This window comes from Leopardus geoffroyi, chromosome D3 (genome assembly GCF_018350155.1).
Source record: "Leopardus geoffroyi isolate Oge1 chromosome D3, O.geoffroyi_Oge1_pat1.0, whole genome shotgun sequence".
Taxonomy (NCBI): Eukaryota; Metazoa; Chordata; class Mammalia; order Carnivora; family Felidae; genus Leopardus; species Leopardus geoffroyi.
This window is the reverse complement of record NC_059339.1, coordinates 26,265,772-26,288,442: the sequence shown is the minus strand read 5'-3', so window position 1 is coordinate 26,288,442 and position 22,671 is coordinate 26,265,772. Positions and strand designations below refer to the sequence as shown.

The window sequence follows — 22,671 nt, the reverse complement described above, 5'->3', positions numbered from 1 at the left end:
GGGCATATGTTGACGAATTGTGAGGCATTATACCCAGGAGAGTCCTCCTCTGCCCCTCTCGAGCACCCACACACACACACACACACACACACACTCACACACACACAGGGGAGCCCCGCCTGGGTTATGCGATTGGTAAAACGTTTGCCTAGAAACTAACAATGGAAAAGCAAAGTGACTTAGGGCTCAAACATCTGGGTGTAAGTCCCAGCTCTGCCAATGAAAAGCTGTGTGGCTTTGGGCATGGGACTTTACATCTCTGAGCCTCAGTCTCCCCATCAGTAAAATAGAGATGATAACGCCACCGCTTCACAGATTTTCGGGGCGACAGAACTAGGACGGTGCCCGGTGCCCAGTGGGCAGTCAGCCAGAGCCTAGCGCAGCGCACGTTACCTGTGATCCTCGCCCTAGTTCCTGGCCTTCCCCAAATGACGCCCCCCACCCCATCTTTAGAAGCCCCTTTTAAAAACTGGAACAAGGAGGGGTGCCTGGGAGCGGGAACTGTCCAGTTCACTGCCCCCCAGGAGAGGAGGGGGGTGTGGTTGGGAAAGAAAGCTGGTCCCACGTGGTGGCAGACCCTTCCAGGCCAAAGTGGGAGGTCCCGACCTGTGCCTTTTTCTAACGGACAATAAGGAGCCATTGAAAGTTTCGGAACTGGGTTGGCTGTGATCTAACCAGAACTTTACTTGAGGGAGGTTTTTCTGACTTGCATGGGAAGGACAGAAAGTAAGCCCCTCAGCAGCAGGACCTGTGGTCTTGGCCCCCAGAGCTTAGTAGAGTGTGTCGCATGCAGTAGGTAATTAATAAATGTTAATGGACTTAAACCGGAGAATGGTTGCCGTCCATCTGAATCTGGTACTCGGCAGACCCTCTCCTTTTACTCTGTGTCTAACGCTGGATTACCAGGCACAGGATGCCTTAATCGAGCACCTACTGTATACCCATCACAGCTGTTTACCCCGAGGGATACGGTGGTATGCAAACTGGTGCAGCACCTGCCCTTAAGGAGTACGTTTTGTGGTTGAGACAGGCGCACTTAGAAGACATTAGGGTGCCATTTGAAGAGGTCTCTAGTGGGAATTTCTAGGGGATGTTGTTGAATCACACTAGAGGGATGGGCCAGGCTCCTTGGCAGTCAGGGAAGGTCTCACAGAGAAGGGCAATTTTAGTGGGGCTTTGGCGGATGAGTAGGAGTTCATCAAAGAGGGAACAAGAATAAGGTGTGTGATCTGAAAGGGACAGGGCTTGTGGGCGAGGCCTGCCCTGCTCAGATGAGGGGCAGAGGGGTTGGGATCCCAGCGTAAAGGAGAGGCACAAATATCCAGAGCGGGCACTGGGAGCTGACCAAAGACCGCACCTACCCCTACTCCCGCTTGTACAATGTCTTTGTGCACAATTAAATTATCCCCCTTCTTTCTCTTCCAAGCCTGGAGAGCGGACTTGGAAAATCAAGTGTGCAGTTCTTTGTGGAAGTTCTGGAGTTAGAGCCATCATTTTATAGCATAGGAGAGCAGTCCTGAGAATGCCCTAGAAATGAGCCCCTCCCTCTGTCACTTACCAGTTGGTGCAGAAAGGGGAAGAATGAATTCCATCTACATAAGTATTTATCGAACACCTGCTCTGTGCTATGTTCCAGGCACTGGGGCCACTGAGCAAATGGAAAAAAATGCCTGCCTTTGTGGGGAGCTTACATTCTGATGGAATGCCTTATTCTGTCTCCCTGGAGATGGGGCTTCAGGCACAAGCTGATCAAGCCCTTGCCCTCCCCCTCCCACCATCTCCAGGAGAACTTCCCTCAGCTGCCAGCCTGCAGCAACCTCTCTCTTGAGACTGATCCATGGAGCCTTCCAGATCTCTGCAGTGCCTCTGCCCTGCAGCTTGGGTTTACTCTGGTCCTTCAGCCTTTGGGGAGATTCGGGGGGCCTAGATGTTTCCAGGGCCCCAAATGTTTCCAGGGCTGGGGCTTGGGGCCCGTCTGTCCCCTTGACTAGGGGCTGGCCGAGGGCTGCGGTGTTGGCATCGGCTGGGGTCGGTTGGGAGTGCTACGTTGGTAGTGGGTTTCTCTCTGTCCCTGCCTGTGCCCAGGTGAAGAGTGTGAACCTGTCTGACGGGGAGCTGCTCTCCATCCGCGGGGTGGACGGTCCCACCCTGACTGTCCTAGCCAACCAGACTCTCCTGGTAGAGGGGCAGGTCATTCGAAGCCCCACCAACACCATCTCTGTCTACTTCCGGACCTTCCAGGACGACGTCTTCGGGAACTTTCAACTGCACTACCAGGGTAAGCTCACAGCAAGGCCGATGGGGTGTAGCTGTTTGCCTCAGTTTCCCTGTGGAACCAAGAATTCTCATGTGCCCGGGGTCCCTCTGGCAGTTCCGTAAAGCCTCTGGACCCCCACTCAGAAGAAGCACAAAATAAAACAAATAAAAACAAGTAAAATAAAAGCTGTACAATTAAAAAAAAAAAAAAGGACGCCAGTCGTCTTGAATTACAGTTATCAAAATATTGTTTTAATCTGTGCTATCATAATCTGCGTGCTTCTTTATTACCACATTAAATAATAATCCCTCTTGGCAGTTCTGATAATTACTGTAATTTCAAAGTACTGAGGCACATAAGAGATATGTCAAGATATCGATTATGATCTGAAAATACCTGCGATTTCTCTCGGTGATGAAGTCACAGGTTCCGCAAATACGTCAGTTTGTCGCCGCCATTCGCGGTTGAAGGAACACCACGGTTCGGTTCAAGGTTAATGAAAACAAGCAAAGCCACTCTGTTTCCCATTTAGGTTCCTGGCTCCTGCATGTATCTGATAAATGAACCCCACGCAAGTCGGTGGGCTTCTGGTAACCAGCCTCAACCCCTGGGGGGTCCTGCTGTCTCTTTTCTGTGACAATGTTGCTTTCTTTCCTTTTTGCCTGTTTCTGAGACTCCTCTCTTGCTTTCGGTTCACCTTGCTCTCCTCTCCCCCTTCCTGCCTCCTTCCTTCTCTTTCCCTCCCTCTCTTTTGCCTCTTTTATTTGTCTCCCTCCATTCTCCCTTCCTTCTGGCTCTCTCTCTCTCTCTCCTTATCCCATTCCCCCACGTCCTGAGCCCTGCCCATGACCTCCGATTACTTCCCTTAGCCAGAAGCTCCCACTGGGTAACTTCCCAGATATCCGCTCGGGAAAGTAGAGTCTGGATACTGGGCACCATCCACGGTGACGTCAGATGGACCAGACATCTGGAGAAACGGTTCACTTTGAACTTTTCCCCTGGATGTTTCTGAAACAGGTGGATGGGTGTGCATGACCACATTCCAGTGTTGAGGCTACGCGCTGTGGTCTTTGTTCATGGCAGAATATGGGGAGAAAAACAGCTCGTGGGGCCCTCGAGTTGGATGTGATCCCCCCAGAGGAGTTCTGGGACTACGGATATCTTATGCAGCAGGGGTGGTCAGACCACAGTCCGGGGAGGGGCTGCGATGGGTTTCACACCCTCTTAGGAAATTCGAGGAGCTCAGCATGGCCACATAGAACCTTCTGCCACTCCCAGCCAGACATTGGGTCAAGGAGGCTCTTCCTCAGAGTTTCCTGTTTAATCCGTACGACCGCCGTGAGGCAGGGACCGTTGTCAACTCCACTGGAAAGAGGAGGAGAGCCAAGTTCAGGTCACTGTGTCCCTTTCTCCAAGTCACGTAGTGCCTAAGTGATGGAGGAAGAACTTACACTCACACTGGTCTCCTCCAAAGCCCAACCCTGTACGTGGCCAGGACAGTTATTTTCTAAATTTTTTTTTAACGTTTATTTATTTTTGGGACAGAGAGAGACAGAGCATGAACCGGGGAGGGGCAGAGAGAGAGGGAGACACAGAATCAGAAGCAGGCTCCAGGCTCTGAGCCATCAGTCCAGAGCCCGATGCAGGGCTCGAACTCACAAACCGCGAGATGTGACCCAGGCTGAAGTCGGACGCTTAACCGACTGAGCCACCCAGGCGCCCCGAGGACAGTTATTTTCAAGCTGTCGTACCCTTCGGCATTTCCTGAGGGGCGGCTCGTTCTAGTTCCGGTCCAGGACTCTGCATGTTTAACAAACGCCGAAGATGTTCGTGCTGGCAGGACTACCCTACCTGGCTCATTCTGCCCCTGCTCTGCCCAAGCAGGTGGCCATTCTGTGTCCACGTGGAGAGGGGCTCAGATGACGTGGGAACTCATTTTTCACCCCAAACCTGTGATCTCGGCGGGGGGGGGGGGCGGGGGGCAGGGTGGGGACCTTGCAGCCTAGAAAAAGTGCCAGTCTGGCAGTCTCCGCATCCACGGGAGTCACAAAAACACCCCCCCAGGGGCCTCATCTTTTCTCCTCAGCTCAAACTGGCTCCCGGGAGGTGGGTCACATGCATCATCTCTCCCCCCTCTGAGAGTTGAGTGTCTGCCTTTGCATTTCTTCGCAGCCTTCATGCTGAGCTGCAGTTTTCCTCGCCGGCCCGACTATGGGGATGTCACAGTGATGGACCTGCATTCGGGTGGGGTGGCCCACTTCCACTGCCACCTGGGTTACGAGCTCCAGGGGGCCAAGACGCTGACTTGCATTAACGCCTCCAAGCCCCACTGGAGCAGCCAGGAGCCCATCTGTTCAGGTACACTCCAGCCTCGGCGGCCCAGACACCAATAGTCCACTCAGAGGAGAGGCCAACCCCAGGGCATTAGACCGACCTCAGGGATAGGCGCTCAGCCCCCGGGCAAAGAGGCTGCTCCCAGGACAGACGACCGATGCCATTCAAATCTTTAGCTCGTAGGGGAGAAAAGTCACAGAACCTAAAATTCACCATTAGTGACGTTTAGCACACCTGCAGCGTCACGCCACAGTTACCACTGTGCAGTTACAGATCGCCTTCAACAGCCCCAAAGGAAACCTCGTAGCCATTTGGACCCACTTTCCATTTTCCCCTCCCCCTTCCGCCCTTGGCATCCACCATCATGCTCTCTGTTATCTGCGGATCTGCTTATTCTGGACATTCTGTGTAAATGGGATCACCCGGCATATGTGGTCTTTGGCAGCTGGCTTCGGGATCATGTTTTCAAGGTTCACCCACGCCATAGCCTAGGGAGCACTTGATTCTTTTCTGTGGCTGTCTAATATGCCATCGTGTGGCTGTGCCCCCATTTTATGTGTTTATTCCCTGGTGGACACCTGAGTCTTTCCCACTTTTTGGCAGTTATGAATAATGTTTCTGTGAGCATCTGTGTGCAAGTTTCTATGTACAAGTTTTTGTACAAGTTTATTTTCTTTCTTTATTTTAAAAGGTTTCTCTATTTTTTATGTCCGCATTTCCTTTTATTCTTTTTTTAACTCGTTTTATTTTTTATTTTTTTTAATTTGCATCCAAATTAGTTAGCATATAGTGCAACAATGATTTCAGGAGTAGATTCCTTAGTGCCCCTTACACATTTACTTTTGAGAGCGAGAGAAAGAGAGAGAGAGCAGAGGAGGGGCAGAGAGAGAGGGAGAGAGAGAATCCCAAGCAGCCTCTGCACGGTCAGCACAGAGCCCGACACAGGGCTTGAACTCATGAACCGCGAGATCATGTCCTGGGTCAGACGCTTAACTGACTGAGCCACCCAGGTGCCCCGGAGGACGTATGTTTTCATTTCTCTTGGGTCGATACCCAGGAGTGGCATCACTGCGTCATATGGTAATTCTGTGTTTAACTTTTTAAAGAGTTGTCAAGCTATTTTCCACAGAGGCTGCAGCGTTTGACCTTCCCACCAGCTGCGTAAAGTACCAATTTCTGCACGTCCTCACCAGCTCTTATTATTGTACACATTTTCTTTTTATGCCTTTAGCCATCCGGGTGCATGTGAAGCTCTCTCTCGTGGTGGTTTTGATCTGCATTTCCCTGACGGCTAATCATATTGAGCAGCTTTTCCAATGTGCTTCTTGGCCTTTTGTAGATCTTCTCTTTTTTCAATGTTTATATATATATATATTTATTTATTTATTTTGAGAGAAAAAGAGAGAGAGAAAGAGAGAGAGAATGAGCAGGGCTCGATCCCACCACCCTGGGATCATGACCTGAGCCGAAATCAAGAGTCAGAGCTCAAACGACAGAGCCACCCAGGCGCCCCCCCCCCCCACTTTGTAGATCGTCTAAGCGAAGTATCTATTCAGGTCCTTTGCCCGTTGTTTTTTAAAATTTTGTTACTTGTCTTTTTATTGTTGAGTCGTAACAGTACTTTGTATATTCTGGATATTAGATCCTTATCGGGTATATGATGTGCAAATATCTTCTCCTGCTCTGTGGGTTGTTTGTCACGTCTTGATAGTGTCCTTTGATGCAGAAAACCTTTTCATTTTGACAAAGTGTCAAAAAAATGATCAATTTTTCTTTTGTCCCTGTGCTTTTGGTGTGCCTGCAGCCACATTTTGAACCCAGTCGATAGACACTGAGAAACTGCCAGGGATGCTGTAAATGTTCACAGCAATCTTGCATGATGAGAGCCATTACCTTCATTTTACAGATGAGGAAACAGAAGCTCACGGAGGTGAAGTCACTCACCCAAAGCCACCAGACAGAAATTGAAATGAGTCCAGAACCCTTCTCTCCTGAGCTGTGTTTCTCAAAGTGTGGTCTACAGACCAGCAAGATTATTGCAGATGCATAATCCTGGGCCCCCTATGAGACTACTGGATCATAATCTACATTTTAACATGCCCTTGTGTGATTCGTGTGTACATGATAGACTGACAAGCACTGGGCTATGCCACACTGTCCCTGCACCCGTGGTCATAGGCTTGACCATCCTCAACTGTCAAGAGAGCAAAACTCTGTCAGATTCTCAAAAGTTACGATGGTGGTCAGGACAGTATAGGTTGCCCGTAAGAACTGAGCACCCAGAGCACGAACCATGTACAAAGAGAATCCTGGGAATAATAATAAATTATTCCTTCTCTCCAGGCATTCAGAGGCCATGGAATCCGAAAAGCAAATGAGACCTGATGACAAATTCTGAGCTTTGATTGTTGCAATATTGTTCCCCCAAGGCCCTTCAGAATTTCTCTTCTCTTCTCTTCTTTTTAACAGAGGGGAAAAAAATCCAAACCATAGGGCCATTGCCCTCAGTGCGTCTCTCGCGTTAATTTTTATCTATGTGTGAAATCAGAGAGGAATTAAGCCTCATTTTGTGCTAAGAAAGATGGATGGGGAGCCACGGCTGGGAAATTGAAGGCAAACAGAGCCATCAGTTGGCTTAATAAGGCAAGGAAGGGGAGCAGAGAGGCAGCAGATGAGCGGCAGCTTGGGGAGGACAGATGGCCGGTGCCCCCACCAGGGACAGTGTTCTCCATCTCGCCAGCCCCTGAGCCATAGGACAATAGAACTGGCTACATTTTGAGTACCTACTCTGTGCCAGGCATGGCGCCAAGACCCGTATTATGCATCGGTTCACCGATTTCTCACCCCAGTCCTGGAAGCAGGCTGGAATTCTTATCACCATTTTATAGTGAACTCAAGGTTCAGAACTCTCTAGATCCACAGCAGGTAAGTGGCACAGGCAGGGTTTCAACCTCCGCTTTAGGACAGGACAGGCGAAAGACAGACAGACAAACACACGCACGCACGCACGCACGCACGCACGCACCTCTGTCCGTGGTGCTGAAACAAGGAGGGGGCGCTGCTTGGCAATGTCTTCGCTGTAAATCCGCAGAATCCAGAGCACAGGAGAAAGTGATCTACCTTTTTCTCCCGCTGCAAGCCCTTATTAGTCATGCAGTCACTCAACAAACCCTTAATGAGACCCAAGTATCTCCTAAAAATAAGACTCAGACTATTTCCTTGCATTCATGCATCTCTCTCTGGTGCACAAATCACTTTTTAAATATTTCTTTATTAGATTTTTATGATAAAAGTAATATATGTTGTGGTTTTAAAAAAAGTCAAGAAATCCAAGTGTCAAGATAGAAGCAAATCACTTTTATATTTATGGTCTCAATAGATTTTTGCAAATAGCTCATTGAAACAGGTATGGAAGACCATTTTGTAACTTGTTTTTTTCCCCACTGAAAATTTCGAGTGCATTTTTCCATATTCTCAAGCATTCTTTAAGGGTATGATTTTTAATAACGTGTGAATGGGACGCATTTATTTCCCCAAATGGCTGTGAGTGGACATGCGTGTTGTTTCTCGTTTTTCGCTCTTAGAAACACTTCAGCAGTGAACACCTTTATTCATAAATCTTGGGGGAAATCTCTCAATCTCCTTTTTTAGCACAAACTCCCAGAACTTTAATGAGTCGGTCAGTTTGGGAACATACTTTCTGAATTTTTCTCCAAATTGCTCTCCTGAAAGGTCGGAGTCATTTGCATCCTAACCAGTGATGAGGGAGAGGGCCCATTTCCCACCACCTGTCCCATCGGTGAGCGATGGCCGCTTTTTATCTTGCCCAATCAGGCAGATGGAAACAGAATATAATCTAGAATTGCCTTTCTTTTATTGTGGGTGAGGCTGCATTTTTAGTGCCTACTAAATACTAAAAGTATATTTCTTCCTTTGTGAATGGCCTGTTTGTGTCCTTGTTACCGTCTTCTCAGAAAGAATCAGGGCATAGCCAGTGCCGTGGAGGAACCCTTAAATCACAGTTGGTCCCTGTCATGGAACACCAAGGGGGTGTTTCCAGTCGTGAAATGAGGTCTCCTATTGAACTGGATGAACCTTGTCCAAGGGGAGAGGACTTTTACAGTGTGTCCCTCTTCCCATCCCATTTCCTCCTGCTAAGGGCTAGGGGTGGGGAGATCTCTCTCTCTCTCTCTCTCTCTCTGCTTTCCTCTCGTGACCACCCACCCCATTCTCTGCCCCCAGCCCCTTGCGGAGGGGCTGTGCACAACGCCACCATTGGCCGCGTCCTCTCCCCAAGTTACCCTGGAAACGCCAACGGGAGCCAGCTCTGCGTGTGGACAATCAAAGCTCCAGAGGGCCAGAAGCTGCATCTGCATTTTGAGAGACTGTCGTTGCATGAGAAGGACAGGTGAGCCTCTGAGGGTTCCCAGCCTCACTCCTTCCCAGAGTGTCGGAATGTGACTAAGGATCTGGAGTCTTGCAATGGTTTCTGGAGGTTGAGAAAGGAAAGCCTGGGGAGGCTGGCAAGGACGTTAGACACCATCGGCTTCAATCTCCTTTCACAGGTCGGGAAACTCGGGCATGGAGAGGGAAAGGGACTCGCCCCAGGTCATACAGCAGGGAAGGGGAAGAGGCAGGAACAGAATCCAGATCCCCCATGCTGCGCTGACCCAGTCTGTCTCCTGCATATCCCTTTTTGCAGTTAACAAAGAGGGAGTATTCACTGAGCACCTGCTCTGTGCCCAGTCACATACTAGGCTCTATGGAGAACAGGAGAGAAGTAGCAAAACTTGGTTTCCGATTGGATAGGAAATTGACGTGGAAAAACTGTGCTTGTACGCGTGAAGGAACTTGGGAGAAGTTTCAGGGCAGTATCTAAGCAAGAGCATGTCTGTAGACTCTAAGTGATATGCATAGGATCCGGAATCTTAGAACTTTAATATTCTATGGTTTTATGTTAGAATATTCTTTTTTACTTTAACTTTTTTAACGTTTTTATTTATTATTGAGAGACAGCATGAGCATGGGAGGGGCAGAGAGAGGGGGAGACACAGAATTCGAAGCAGACTTCAGGCTCTGAGACATCAGCACAGAGCCCGACACGGGGCTCAAACCCACAAACCGCGAGATCATGACCTGAGCCGAAGTCAGACACTTTACCGACTGAGCCACCCAGGCACTCCCTAGAGTATTCTTGAATGTTCCAGAAAACGAGGACCAGAGCTGCTTAGACTTGCTGTCTTAGGTCGTGTTCCCTTGGAAACAGACATGGAGACAAGGATGTTAGGGAAAGTAGCTCATTTGGGAGCTAATCTTGGAAAGCACTGGCAGAGGCATAGGGCAGCGGGCAGGACAGGAAAGGAGTCAACACGGTGCGTGTTAATGAGCAGGTGCCTCTGCAGGGGCCATGGGGGTTCTATCTGCTGGGGGCCTCTGCAAAACCGTATGGAGCCTGGTCCTTTCGGAAAGGCGAGGGAGCTGAGGTACTGACCCACCACCACCCCCCCCCCCCAGCTATCACTGCATGAGGGATGCTTCTGGACACTCTAACTCCCCAGCGTTGCCAGCCACCCTTTGAGCTGGTTGAGCTGACAGATTCTCAGAGATCTGGGGCAGGAAGCCAGCCCCCTCCTCATCCCAAACACAGTGGACATGTGGCAAAGTGAGCAAATTGTCGCTTCGACATTCATGCATTTTGGTAACATTAGAAATTCGTCTGGGCGACATAAAGTAAACCTTTTTTATGAGTCACAGTAAAAAAAAAAAACTCAAAAGATTTAAAATGCCTCTTTATGACTCTATAAAAGAAATTGATCTAATTTGTATACTATTTCCCTCCTTATTTTTGCATAATTTCTTTAAAAATACCAGGACTAGCAAGGAGCCGAGTGTCAAATGACTTTAATAACAGCAAAAATGAATGCCAGCATTTTGCCTAACACGTTTTATTTTTCAGGGCACTCGATCCTGTCATATTCTCAATGCCCACCTGTAAGATAGGTGGGAGAGACGTTACGATCCCTCCCTTCCCAACTGTGGAAACGGAGGCCCAAGATGTGCTGAGACTTACGTCAACCCAATCGCTGGGGAGTTGGGAAGTGAGAATCAGGCATTATAAATCAGTTGATTTATAGTCAAATGCTTATAAACTTGACCCGTGTGCCTGCTTTGTCCTCGGCATGTTATGCACAAGGCCTTTAATGTCCACACTCTGAGGCAGGCTCAGAGTGTGAAGTAGGCACCCGTTTTACAGATGAAGAAACAGAGGCTCGGAGCTGGGAAGTGTCCCTGTCCAAAGTCACACGACTCAGACGTTACAGAGTTGAGACTCTGGTTGTCTGACTACCGCTCTTTCAGTGCATGAATCTCTACTCCTCAATTAGTCATAATAATTGGTATCAGTTAATTAGTCTGGTTCATAACATCACACACAGCACTTTTCCTATAACCTCAGGATCCACCCGTGAGTCTAGAGTAAGCATCCCACAGAAAAGGAAGCAGGTTCCCTAAGGCAGAGAAGCTCGACCGGGCAAGTCAGGGCAGAGTCGGGATCTGGGTCTGGGAGCGAGGCACACGCCTCCCACTGCTGCTGTGGGTCAGTGATCTTCCTGTCCTTCCCCCTGCTGTCAGGATGATGGTCTACAGTGGCTTGATCAACAAGTCAGCTCTTCTCTATGACTCCCTCCAAACCGAGAGCGTCCCCTTTGAGGGTCTGCTGAGTGAGGGCAACAGCATCCGCATTGAGTTCACGTCCGACCAGGCACGGGCAGCCTCAGCCTTCAACATCCGGTTCGAGGGTGAGAGTCCCCGGGGGGCCTCCCCCATCCCGGGTGATGGTGTGTGAGTGGAGGAAGTGTGGCAGAGCTGGGCTGGGTCCTGGGAGCTAGAAATCTGACCTGCTAAGGCCGAGGGCGACCCAGAGGCCAGACTGCCCTTTTGACTTTCAAGGGCAGAGTCTGCAGGGTTGAGAGGGCAGAAGTTTGTATTCCCATTTTAGAGATGAAAATAATGAGGTCGCCAAAAGAGAAGTGAATGCTCCAAGGCAGGTCAGCAGGTCAGCTGGAATCGGAAAGTGGGGTCCGGTGCCCATTTTCCTTGGAGCTTGTCTAAACAGCAGGAGGGGACCCATCTTCTGAGAGCCAGCTCTCCGGGGAGCCCCTGCCTCATCTGAGCTGCTGCCCCTCTTTTGTATCCCCACCCCAGCCTTTGAGAAAGGCCACTGTTATGAGCCCTACATTCAGAATGGGAATTTCACCACATCCGACCCGACCTATAACATCGGCACCACAGTGGAGTTCACCTGCGATCCCGGCCACTCTCTGGAGCAGGGTCCGGCCGTTATCGAGTGCATCAATGTGCGGGACCCGTACTGGAACGACACAGAGCCCCTATGCAGAGGTGAGTGGCCCCACCGTCCTCCTCCCAGGGTGCCTCAGGGACCTGGACCCCCTCAGATGAAAAGGTCAAGGCCCCGGTTTAGAAGTATGTCACCAATTTACATACCAATTTAGCATTAGAACCCTTTCCGGGGCTCACCATCCTTTGGGTCAAATTTGCTGCTGGTCCCTGAGAAAATTCCAAGTTTGATAAATTTTTAAAGGTGCCGCTTCCTACAAGCACAGACCCCATAGTGCATAGCTCAGTGAAAAGATCTCTGCATGGATTTCAACTCCTCTGTACCCGCTTGCTATGTACTTTTGTGCAGTGCACAACCCACCCAACCACACACGGCAGCCCTGAGTTCAATTAATAATAATGATGCTATTGATAATAGTTGCCAAGGGCTGCATTTTCTCATTTAATCCTCACTACAATCCTGTGAGGCACATAATATTGACCCCATTTACAGCTGAGGAACCCAAAGCCATGAGGAACCAGACCGTTCCTAAGAAGAGACTGAGGGTAACTGGTAGAGGTAGGAATGGCACTCGGGTCTCCTTTTTTCTCAGAGACCTGTGCTCTGAGCCCCTCTGGACGGTGTTGGCAGGGTCGAACCCTCCTCTCCACGCGCTCCCGGGGCTCTTCCCTGCCTCTTTCCCCACATGCCAGGCCACGGAGCCACCTCAAGCCTGGATGCATGTGCAGCATGTGGTGGAAGGAAGAGAGCCCTTGCGCCTGGCAGCCGCCGCCTGGATGGCGGTTGGCGTGAAGTCACAGCTTCGTCGTGGTGAGGGATTGATCCCTGTATTAAATGTGCTGGTTTAACAGAGCGGAATTTATTGGTGCTTTGGCCTCTGCCACGTTGAGAACTTTCCAAAGCAGTAAACAGAGTGGAATTTAAAGAGCCAGGCGCCAGGCACGGCCACACCTCTCCTTCCAGTTCAGAACCAGGCTCTTCGGCAGTAACACTGACTAAGAATTATTGAGCTCTCACCTTGCGCCAGGGGCTGTGCTGCATTCGCCCCCATGAGCTCAATCAGTTAAGCTTCAGGATAAGCCGACGGAGTCAGGGCTGGCCTTACTGCAGCTGTGCGGAGGAAGGGACCTGAGACTCCAAAACGGCGCATGCCTGGTCACGGAGTCTGCTGGGGGCAGAGATTCGAACCCAGGTCCACCTGAATGGAATGACGCATCCATTAGCCGCTGCTCACTCTGCACAAGAATAGGGCTGTTGGGGATTCTCCAGAACAGGGAGCTCTGTCCTTGATCCTGAGAGAGCTATAGGGCCCGTAGCCCCTACCCTTCCAACCCTCAGCGGAAGGAGGCAGGCAGCCGGTCCCAACTTAATCATCCCGCACACACGCACAGACCGCCTGAGGCTCAGGCACCTGTTCACGGTGCACAGCGAGCCGTGACTGTTGGGGTCCAGAGCCCATGCGCTTAACCGCTACGATCTTGGCTTCCTTGTGAATCAAGCGTGTCTGTCTCTTGTCTGTCCGTCTCTGTCCCCTACAGCTACGTGTGGCGGGGAGCTCTCTGCCGTGGCCGGGGTGGTGCTGTCCCCGAACTGGCCAGAGCCGTACGTGGAAGGTGAAGATTGTATCTGGAAGATTCACGTGGGGGAAGAGAAACGGATCTTCTTAGATATCCAGTTGTGAGTGTTTATGATGGGGGACCAACTGCCCCTGCTTTGTTCTTTCAGCCATCGCTAGTGAAGCAGCTACTATGTGTCAGGGGCTGTGCGAAGAACTGGGGTCCCAGTGGCAGGAGAAACAACATCATAAACACACAGAGTCCCTAGCCTCCAGACACTAGGTCTACTAAGGAAGCAGGCATGAAATGGGGCAATGCACCAATAATCACATCCCGTAACTTTGGTGAGCGATGTTCTAGGTGGGGATTTGATATAAAGGGGAAGGTCAGAAAAGCCTTCCCTGAGGATCTGATCTGATACTAAAGCTCAGAACTAACGGACGAGCTGGAATACATGTATCTGAAAGGGACAGAACATGCAAAGGCCCTGTGGCGAGAAAAAGCCTGTGAACTGCCTGCGTAGTCAGGAGGAGGGGGGAGGTTTAACAGGTACTCTGCCTATGGTAGCAGTTCATTTTCTTCACCTGTCTCTCTCAACTAGAACGGAAGGTCCTCGTAGTGAGGGCTTGCTCTCATTTAGCTCTGCTCCGGGGTCTAGCACCGAGCCTGACACATAGTGAGGCGCGCAGGAGATCACTGCTGAGTGAAGAAACACTGTAATGAATGGAGAGTTACCTGGTTGTGCGGCTGTTGGCTGTACTCCGTGGGGGCGCCTAGTAGAGGCTCCATCTAGAACTTGCCCCCTCCTGAACTCCCCAGGGCTGGGGAGAAGCAGACAGAGACAGATGGTGGTGTTTGGAGAAGCAGAAGAAAGGGCTGCCCGGCAGGCCCAGACACCGTGGCTTGGACAGTGGAGAGCAGGGCGGGGAGTGCCAAGCTCTGAAGAGCCTTTCTGGAGGCAGCCTGGGCCTCAGGGGGTCAGCGCTGCCCTCAAGCCTGAAGCCAGAACCCAGTCGGCTGGGAAGCATGACTCAGGGCCTGCCGTGCCGTGCAGAGGAGGCTGGCAAGGGGGAAGTCGTTTGCAAAATTATGAGTGACCGTCTTTTGAAGCTGTCCCTCAGGGGCTGCCCCAGAACCTTCTATCCCAGTTGAATCAAAGAGGCACAGACCTCGCACAGGTGCCCCTTGCGGACTTCGGGCCAGGCCAACCTGGGTCAGAATCCCATCCCCTTCGCTCCCCCGCGGTTTGACCTCGGGCTTCTCCCTGGCTTTGGCGCTTCTCGTCTGTTTCGAGGGCCTTGGAACATCGGTGTCCCGCGGCTGCCGGAGGCAGCTTGTGAACGTCCCTCGCCCATCCTTGCCGTCTCTCGCTCCTGTTTCCACCTCCCTGGCTTCCAGAGTCTGCTGTAAAGGTGCTCATTCACGCAAGACCTCGTTCTCGAGGGCCTGCCGTGAGCCAGGCCCCGTTGTAGGCTCCAGAAAGGCTCTGACCGTTGCCCCTTGGGCAGTCAAGTTTATATTGGAGAAGAGCAGGTTGGATTGTCTCTATTAACTCTGGGCGGGGGTGGGAACATACGTGCGCGCCTGGCGTGTGCGAGCTGTGGATATTGGGAAGGGGTTGGTTGTGGAGGGGCGCCCGGGTGGCTCAGTCGGTTGAGCGTCTGTCTCTTGATTTCAGCTCAGGTCGTGATCTCACGGTTTGTGAGTTCGAGCCCCACGTCGAGCTCTGCGCTGGGAGCCTGGTTGGGATTCTTTCTCTCCGTCTTTCTCTGCCCTTCCCCTGTTTGAGGTCTCTGTCTCTCAAAATTAAAAAAAAAAAAGTAAACATTGGGGTGCCTGGGTGGCTCTGTCGGTTGGGCATCTGACTTCGGCTCAGGTCATGATCTCGCAGTCTGTGAGTTCGAGCCCCGTGTCAGGCTCTGTGCTAACAAACAGCTCAGAGCCTGGAGCCTGCTTTGGATTCTGTATCTCTCTCTCTCTCCCCCCCCTCCCCTGCTCATGCTCTGCCTCTCTCTGTCTCTCAAAAATAAATGCTAAAAAAAATTTTTTAAAGTAAACATTAAACATAAAATAAAATGAAATAGGTAGGGGTTATGGAAAGAGTTCAAGGGAGGCCTGGAGTCTTCTTAGCTGACGCTTCACATAGAAAACACCATTCTAAAGCTGTCTCCTGTGGGAAGCCTTCTGTGGCTCCCTACTGCCCTCATGATAAATATGAAGGTCTCATGATAAATATGAAGGTGTAATCCTGGCTTGGGAGCACCCCACCGCCAGAAGTTACTGGCAAAGCACCTCAATCTTCAGCCAGGAGAAGGAGAATCCAACTCCTGATAGCCTGGCTTCTCTTGCAGATGGTCTCCCAGCCCCGTACCCCCAGAAACTGTCTGTGCTTCCCGCTTCTGCTGGGCTCTGCGGCCTTCTCCTCACAGTGTGTCCCCAAGACGGGCGGTTTTGCGTCACCAAGAGTGGCCCACATCTCCCCTCGGTGTCACAGGCCTGAATGAGGAAACAGGAAACCGGGAGCCCTTCCTTTCACTCCCTCTAGGCATCAAACATTCAATTAACCTTCAGCTTGACACTAGATGGGGTTTTGTTTCCACTGCAAAGCGCGCAGTGGGGCAGCCGATCCAGGGACCTGAGCAGTTAAAGCAGAAATGGTTCCTCAAAGCCAGGCCACCGCCGGCATTAGCATCAGGAAGGGACCCCTCGCCGGGGGCAGACTTTCTGTCTTCCGGTCAGCCTGGTGGCCCCAGATATCACTGTTAGCCGGGAGAGAGGAGCCCCGTCTTCCTCCTCCGTGCCCTGACAGGGCATCCCGAGCAACCCTGGACCCATCACCAAGCCTCTCTGGGCCTCACATTCCTTCTCTGCAAACCAATGGGTTGCCTCGAGTCAAGAGAATAACGATTCAAACTCCTGCAGGACAGGCGCGTAATTTCTGTTACTGGGGAGTGGGGTCAGTGTGGGATGATAAGGAGGGGAAGGGTCTGTGATGAAGGGGATATAGTACATCCCCACCTAAAATCATTTAAATTCTATTTTGTAGAATAATGGCCCTTCCCCACTTCCAACCCCCCCCCCCAAAAAACAGTATCTGCTGGCCAGATCCAGATTTGAGGGGCCCACCTGTTTGTAAGCCTTGGTCTCCATAGTTCTTTCTCATTGTGGTGATTCTCATCACGGAGCACTTCCTGTTTGTGAGTTTCTTTACAGACGTAAATTCGTGTCCTCCCCAGAGTAATCCTATGGGGGCAAGACAACTATTCTGTTTAATTCCTATTCCTTGCTTTCTGACCTGTTCAAGTTGGGTGTCTAAAAGGCCTCCTGAATGAAGGAGTTTAACCCCAAAGTTAAACTCCTGATCTGATTCCCCTTCCCCAAACCTGTTTCACCCCATCTTCCCATCTCGGGAAGGAATCATCCATTCTACCATAAGCTGCTAAGGTCAAAAGGACTGGGAATTTTTCTAGATGAGTAGAATGGGTGTGTGTCCAACGTCTGGCTTTCTTGGCAGCGGGGTGGGGAGAAACACCCAGATTTATGGCATTTGCCAGTTTCCTGGGTGTAACTACTCCCACCATGGCCAATTTCAAGCTGGTTACACATTTGCCAATTTCCTCCGTGTAACTACTCCCACCATGGCCGTTCCAAGCTACCGAGACAATGCCAGCAGGCTCACCAGATGCCCGGATGCTTAACGATGGACTCACGTGGGCCAGTACGAGCTGCCGCTCCAGCATGCGTACTGTGAGTCAGATTCTTCTCTCCCTCTCACACCTTGTACCTGAGTCCCCAGTACATCCTGCGGATTCTACTCGAGAATCAGGATATGCCCAGAGTTCAAGCACCTGTGACACCCCCCCCACCACCACCATGGTCCATGTGCTCATGCCAGGATTATTCCAGAGGCATCCTCACTGGTCTCCCTGCTCCCGCTTTTGTCCCCTTTGGGGCTATTTGTAACCTGCTACCTTGAGTGATCCTGTTAAAACCTAAGGCAGCTCCCGTCACGCTCTGCTCAAAAGTCTACAGTAGCTTTACATTTTATCTAGAATAAAAGCCAAGTCCTTACAAAACATCCCATGTGATCCAGCCCTGGCCACGTTTCCTGCTTCATTTTTTCATTTGGCCACACTGGCTTCCTTGTTCTGCAAACTTACCCCAGGGCCTTTGCACTATCTCTTCTCCCCCATACCCTCCCCAGGATGCTCTGCCCTGAATAGCCTGCATAGCTCACGCCCTAGCTTCTTATAGGCCTCTGTTCACAAATCACCTCCTCTGAGATGTCCCCCAACACCTTGATCATCTCTGTCATTCTTGACACTCTTACCTTGCTTCACTTTTCTACGTGGGTGGCACTTAGAACCACCAAGACACCACACATTGTCATATTTGTTGAAGTGTTTCATCCCCTCCATCTAGAATGTCACGTCCGTGGGAATAAAGGGATTTTTTGTTTCTGTTTGATTCCCTGCTGTAACCCCAGTATGTAGATCAATGCTTGGCCCCATAGTAGGTGCTTAATAAATAAGAGTCAATGGAATAAAGACAACTTCTCATGGTCATCCAGCCATGAAGTTTCAGAGCCAGACTTTTAGCCCCAAATTCATGTCCAACTGCCTCTTATGTACAAGAAGGGAGGAAAGTTCAGAACAATATGGAAAGACCATAGAGATATGGCCTCCCTTTGTCAAGAAACCCATATTTATTACGTGACCGGCAATGCTAAGAAATAAAAGTTTGGCTAAAAATGATCACATAAGCATCCGACCCTTGGTTTCAGCTCAGGTCACGATCTCCGGTGTCATGAGTTGGAACCCCGCGTCGGGCTCGGTGCTGACAAGGCAGAGCCTGCTTGGGATTCTCTCCCTCTCCCTCTGTCTGCCCCTCCCCCACTGGGTGCTGTCACTGTCTCTCTCTCTCTCTCTCTCTCTCTCTCTCTCTCAAAAAAAAAAAAAAGAATAAATAAACTTTGAAAAATTATTGTGTAAAAAACAGTAAGGGTAAGACCCCCAAGAGAAGGTTATACAGAGTTAGAGTGTCAAAGGATTTGCCATCAGAGACTTAGAAGCAGAATCTAGAGTGAGGACCCCAACCCAGTGATGGCCAGTTCCGTCGGTAGAGTTTGAGGCCCGAGCCAGGTGGGGGTGGGGGGCGGGGAGGCCATACCTTCCTTCTGGGTAATCCGATGCAGAGGTGAGGGTGATGGTGAGACCACAGGGCGGCCTCCGTGCCCCCACAGAGCACAACGGCCAGCATGGTCCCAGAGCCTTAGGACTTGAGGTGCCATCAAAATCAATCTGATCCGGTTTCATGGACGCGAGGGCCCGCTGTGAACGGGGCATTGAGGCTCGGCCCGGCAGAGAGCGAGAACGGGGCAGCCCTGCCCCGGAGGAGCCCATATCGGGAGCTGACACAGCACAGACAGGAGAAAACTCCAGGGGCCCCCGAGGCCCGGGGTCGGGAGGGTGAGCCTGGTCCAGAGAAAGCAGCCTCTCCCTCGGGAAACAGCGACGTCTGGAGGCAGTCTGTCCGTGCCGTTCGCGTGGGGGGAGGGGTGCCGCTGGAGTCCGGCGGGGAGGGGTCACGGATACTGCCCGACACCCCGCGGTGCACGGGACGGACCCGCCACAAGGAAGTAGTGGACCCAAAGCGTCAGTAGCACCGACTCAGGGACACCCTAGCCAAGACGGGCAAAGATGGGGGTGGAACCGTGTCTGAGACCAAAGGAACAGCATGCGCTAAGGTCCAGAAGCAGGAGAGCACGCCTCTCTCCCCATCGGGGCTCGAATATTCAACATACGCTGAACGCTGCGTGCATCCAGGGCTGTCACATCGCAGGCACCTTCACAGCAAGCACGTGCACCGGGTTCCATCATCGCCTCCATTTGACAGATGGGTACGCTGAGGTTCGGACAGGGGAAGGGCGCCCGTGGCCACACAGCGGGGACCCGAGTGAAATGCACTCCGCTTGCCGTGTCTCCAGAGTCTGGGGGCCTCCCCCGCACCCGCACTTGAAAGGAGCCGAGGAAGCCCTGTGTATCTGGAGCTCAGTGACGCAGGAGGGGCGGCCGTGGAATCAGGCAGAGCCTTGAAGGCCGCTTTAGGGAGTCTGCGCTCGCCGCGACTGGGCAGCAGGGGAAGGGTTTCAGCCGGTACCAGGATTAACGCGGTGCTCAGGGGAGCCGAGTCCTCCGGTCAGCAGCCTCGGGCTCTCCCCGCGGACTCTGGCGCGCGTCTGGCAGTGTGGCATCTGGGCCTGGCGCCTCCTTCCTCCCACAGAGGGAGTGAAAATAGCATCTCACCCGCGAGGGTTACGTGAGGCCCGAGAGCTGCTGGGTTTAATTTATCTTGCTTGGTTTCCGCTGACAGTTTTAGTAAACCAATTTGGGTTTGATAGTAAAAATAATTCTGTCCTCAGGGCCCCTCACGCCGCCTAAGCGTTGGAAATTGTTATTTATCGCCTCGGTGAGGGGGAGGGCGTTTGCACTGTTGACTGAGCGGGGTAGGTGGCCCGTAGTAGGTGCTGGGCAACGTTTGCTGAGTCACGAGGACGTAAACCCCGCGAGGCAGGCGAGAGGGGGCGTTGTTCCCTGTCACCCACTGGGCGGGTCTGTGGATGCCGCGGGCGTTGGGAGATCTGCTCTGACGAGTCACCTTCTCTGAAGGACCTACTATGTGCCTGAACCCGAACTGCATGCCTCACACCCCTGAGCGATAGAGAGCATGCGCGTTATTATGCAGAGATAATAATTGCATAAATTAGAGCCATGGTGGGGAGAGATAATTACAGAGGGGAAATTACCTACATTAGAGATAATGTATGCACAGCGTGTCGCGTGGGGTCTGGCACGTAGCTGGCACTTCATCAACAGACACTATGATTACCAGGACTCCTTAGAAGATATTATTGTCACCATGTCCCGGATTTGCAAATGACAGAGAGCCTGTTAAGTGGCTTTCTCAGGTCACACAGCCAACAAAGGACTAAGCCGATGTTCGCACACACACACCGTAGCCTCCGCGTTTATGGGCTTGAACAAGCTTTGGGGGGACCAACCGTATGTCTCTGCGATGCTCCGGGGAGGCTCCCAGACCTCCAGAATCTCCAAAGCTGCATAAATAGACAACCTGGAGACACACAGGCTAAGGGCCGTGGCCAGAGGGGTGAGGGCGGGGAGGTTAGCAGGATGCTGTGTGAGCTCTGTGCAGAAGAAGTGAGATGCAAGCAGGATCGTGAAGAGTGTCAATTGGCCAAGCTGGAATGGGGGACGGGCACCCCAGGAGGGGTCCTTGTGAGCAGGGGGGGCTCAAGCAGTGAAAGCAGGGACCGTTAGACAGCAAACAGATGCCCCGAATTGCAGCATTAATTAGAACCATCCGTCTTGCATTATTGGTGTGAGAGACGGGAAGGAGGGTGTGTTATCTTAAAACGAGTCAGGAACCCCCAGGCTAAACCCCCTTCATACCCCAAACGCCTATTCCCAAACCCATCATGTACCTCTCAGCTCCGTCAGCTTACCTAAAACACAACGGAACACGAGCCCTTTAAAACATTAAGGATTTCTGAAATCAGTCTCTCTCTCTCTCTGTGTCTCTCCCTCTCTCCCACTCCCTCCCCCTCTCCGTAAAGCATAGAAAGGAGAACTAAAAAACTAAGGAATTATTGGTGAAGGCATCATAGAATGGAAGAGCTGGGAGGGGCCCAGAGACGGGAAGTAATTTGCCTAGCATCACACAGCAAGTCAGAGTTAGGACCAGAAAAACAGCCTGAGCTGTAGATGCTGAGCACAGAGGTCACAATCTTGAAAACGCCACATGATAGGGAGACACAAAAGCTTCTAGAGTCAAAAAGAGCTACGTTTAGGGGCGCCTGGGTGGCTCAGTGGGTTGAATGGCCGACTCTTGATTTCAGTTCGGGTTCATGAACCCGGGGTCATGGGATCAAGCCCTGAGTCAGGCTCCGTGCTGAACGTGGAGACAGCTTAAGATTCTCTCTTTCTTCCTCTGCCCCTCTCCCCCATTTGCACGCTCTCTCTCTCTCTCTCTCACTCTCTAAAAAAAAAATAAAAATAAAAAGAGCTATATTTAAATCCTGGCCCAGCCACCCCAGTAGCTCAGTGGCCTCGGGCAGGCCTCACAATGGGATACTTTGTTCACTTTATCCCCAGTGCCTGGCACAAAGCAAACACTCAATAAATATCTGTTGAATAAAAGAGAGAGATGGTAAGTGTGTGAGTTAATTAAATAACATGTGTATTCTTAGTAAAGTTTCTCACATAGAGTAAGCAAATAACCACAGGTGACACCATTTTCACCCCTTACTATGTGCCAGATTTTATGCTAAATACTTGACATGCCTTATTTCATTGATGACGACACCATCATAAAGGATGTCTTACGTTCATTGAGCACTTGCTGTTTGCCAGTCACTGAGTGCTTTCCCCAAACTACATCATGTAAGCCTTACCAGGAAACCTATGTGATGTCACAGTGGCACTCCCCTTTTACAGATAGGGAAACTGAGGCTGAGAGAGATGAAGTCACTTGAGGACACAGCTGGGGAGGGGCCGAGTCAGGACTCGAACTCAGGCCTCCTGGGCCAAGGCCAATGTTATAACCACACCATAAGTAGTCGTGAGGTGCTCCGCAAGGGAGAATCCCCTGACCCCATCTTACAGAAGAAGAAACTCAGGCTCAGAGAGATGTCTCCCCTCCCCGCCCCCCTCTGTTTCGTGGCATCTTTTGCAAATGTACACATACCTCTGGAAGGAAACAATTTCAGCCAGGCTCCGGCTTGCCTTCTCTGACTCTGCTCTGGAGCCCAACCCCAAATCCCTCCCTGTTTACGGGGTCTCAACACAGCTCTCTAACCAGGAAATAAAAGGACCTAATAACAAAGCCCAGTAACCATATGATTGATAGCCGTGGAATATTTCTCTTCAGCTACTGCCAACCTGTTCTGTGCTAAGTTAATTCCAAGCCCTAAAAATTAAGTACCTTGTCCAGAGGCACTACAGTTCTTTAAACAGGGATATAGCTGCTTTGGGCTGTAAGAATTCAGTTTGAGGTCCAGGCAACAAGGAAGAGCCAACAGTCAAGGGCAGCATTGATGCCAGGAGCACAGATTTCCAGCGGAAATCATGGAAGAAATGGCCACAGTAGAA

The 22,671-nt window shown here is 51.2% G+C and overlaps 1 protein-coding gene across 3 annotated transcripts in view; it reads left to right on the top strand.

The window, feature by feature from the left end:
- Positions 1-22,671, top strand: part of SEZ6L (seizure related 6 homolog like) — a 182,276-nt gene that overhangs the window by 115,175 nt on the left and 44,430 nt on the right. For all 3 annotated transcript variants that reach the window (XM_045459763.1, XM_045459762.1, XM_045459761.1), the window contains exons 4-9: positions 2,086-2,278; positions 4,430-4,615; positions 8,834-8,999; positions 11,222-11,388; positions 11,795-11,989; positions 13,487-13,625. In XM_045459763.1, coding sequence (XP_045315719.1) covers positions 2,086-2,278; positions 4,430-4,615; positions 8,834-8,999; positions 11,222-11,388; positions 11,795-11,989; positions 13,487-13,625 — 1,046 coding nt within the window. The remainder of the gene's footprint in view (positions 1-2,085; positions 2,279-4,429; positions 4,616-8,833; positions 9,000-11,221; positions 11,389-11,794; positions 11,990-13,486; positions 13,626-22,671) is intronic.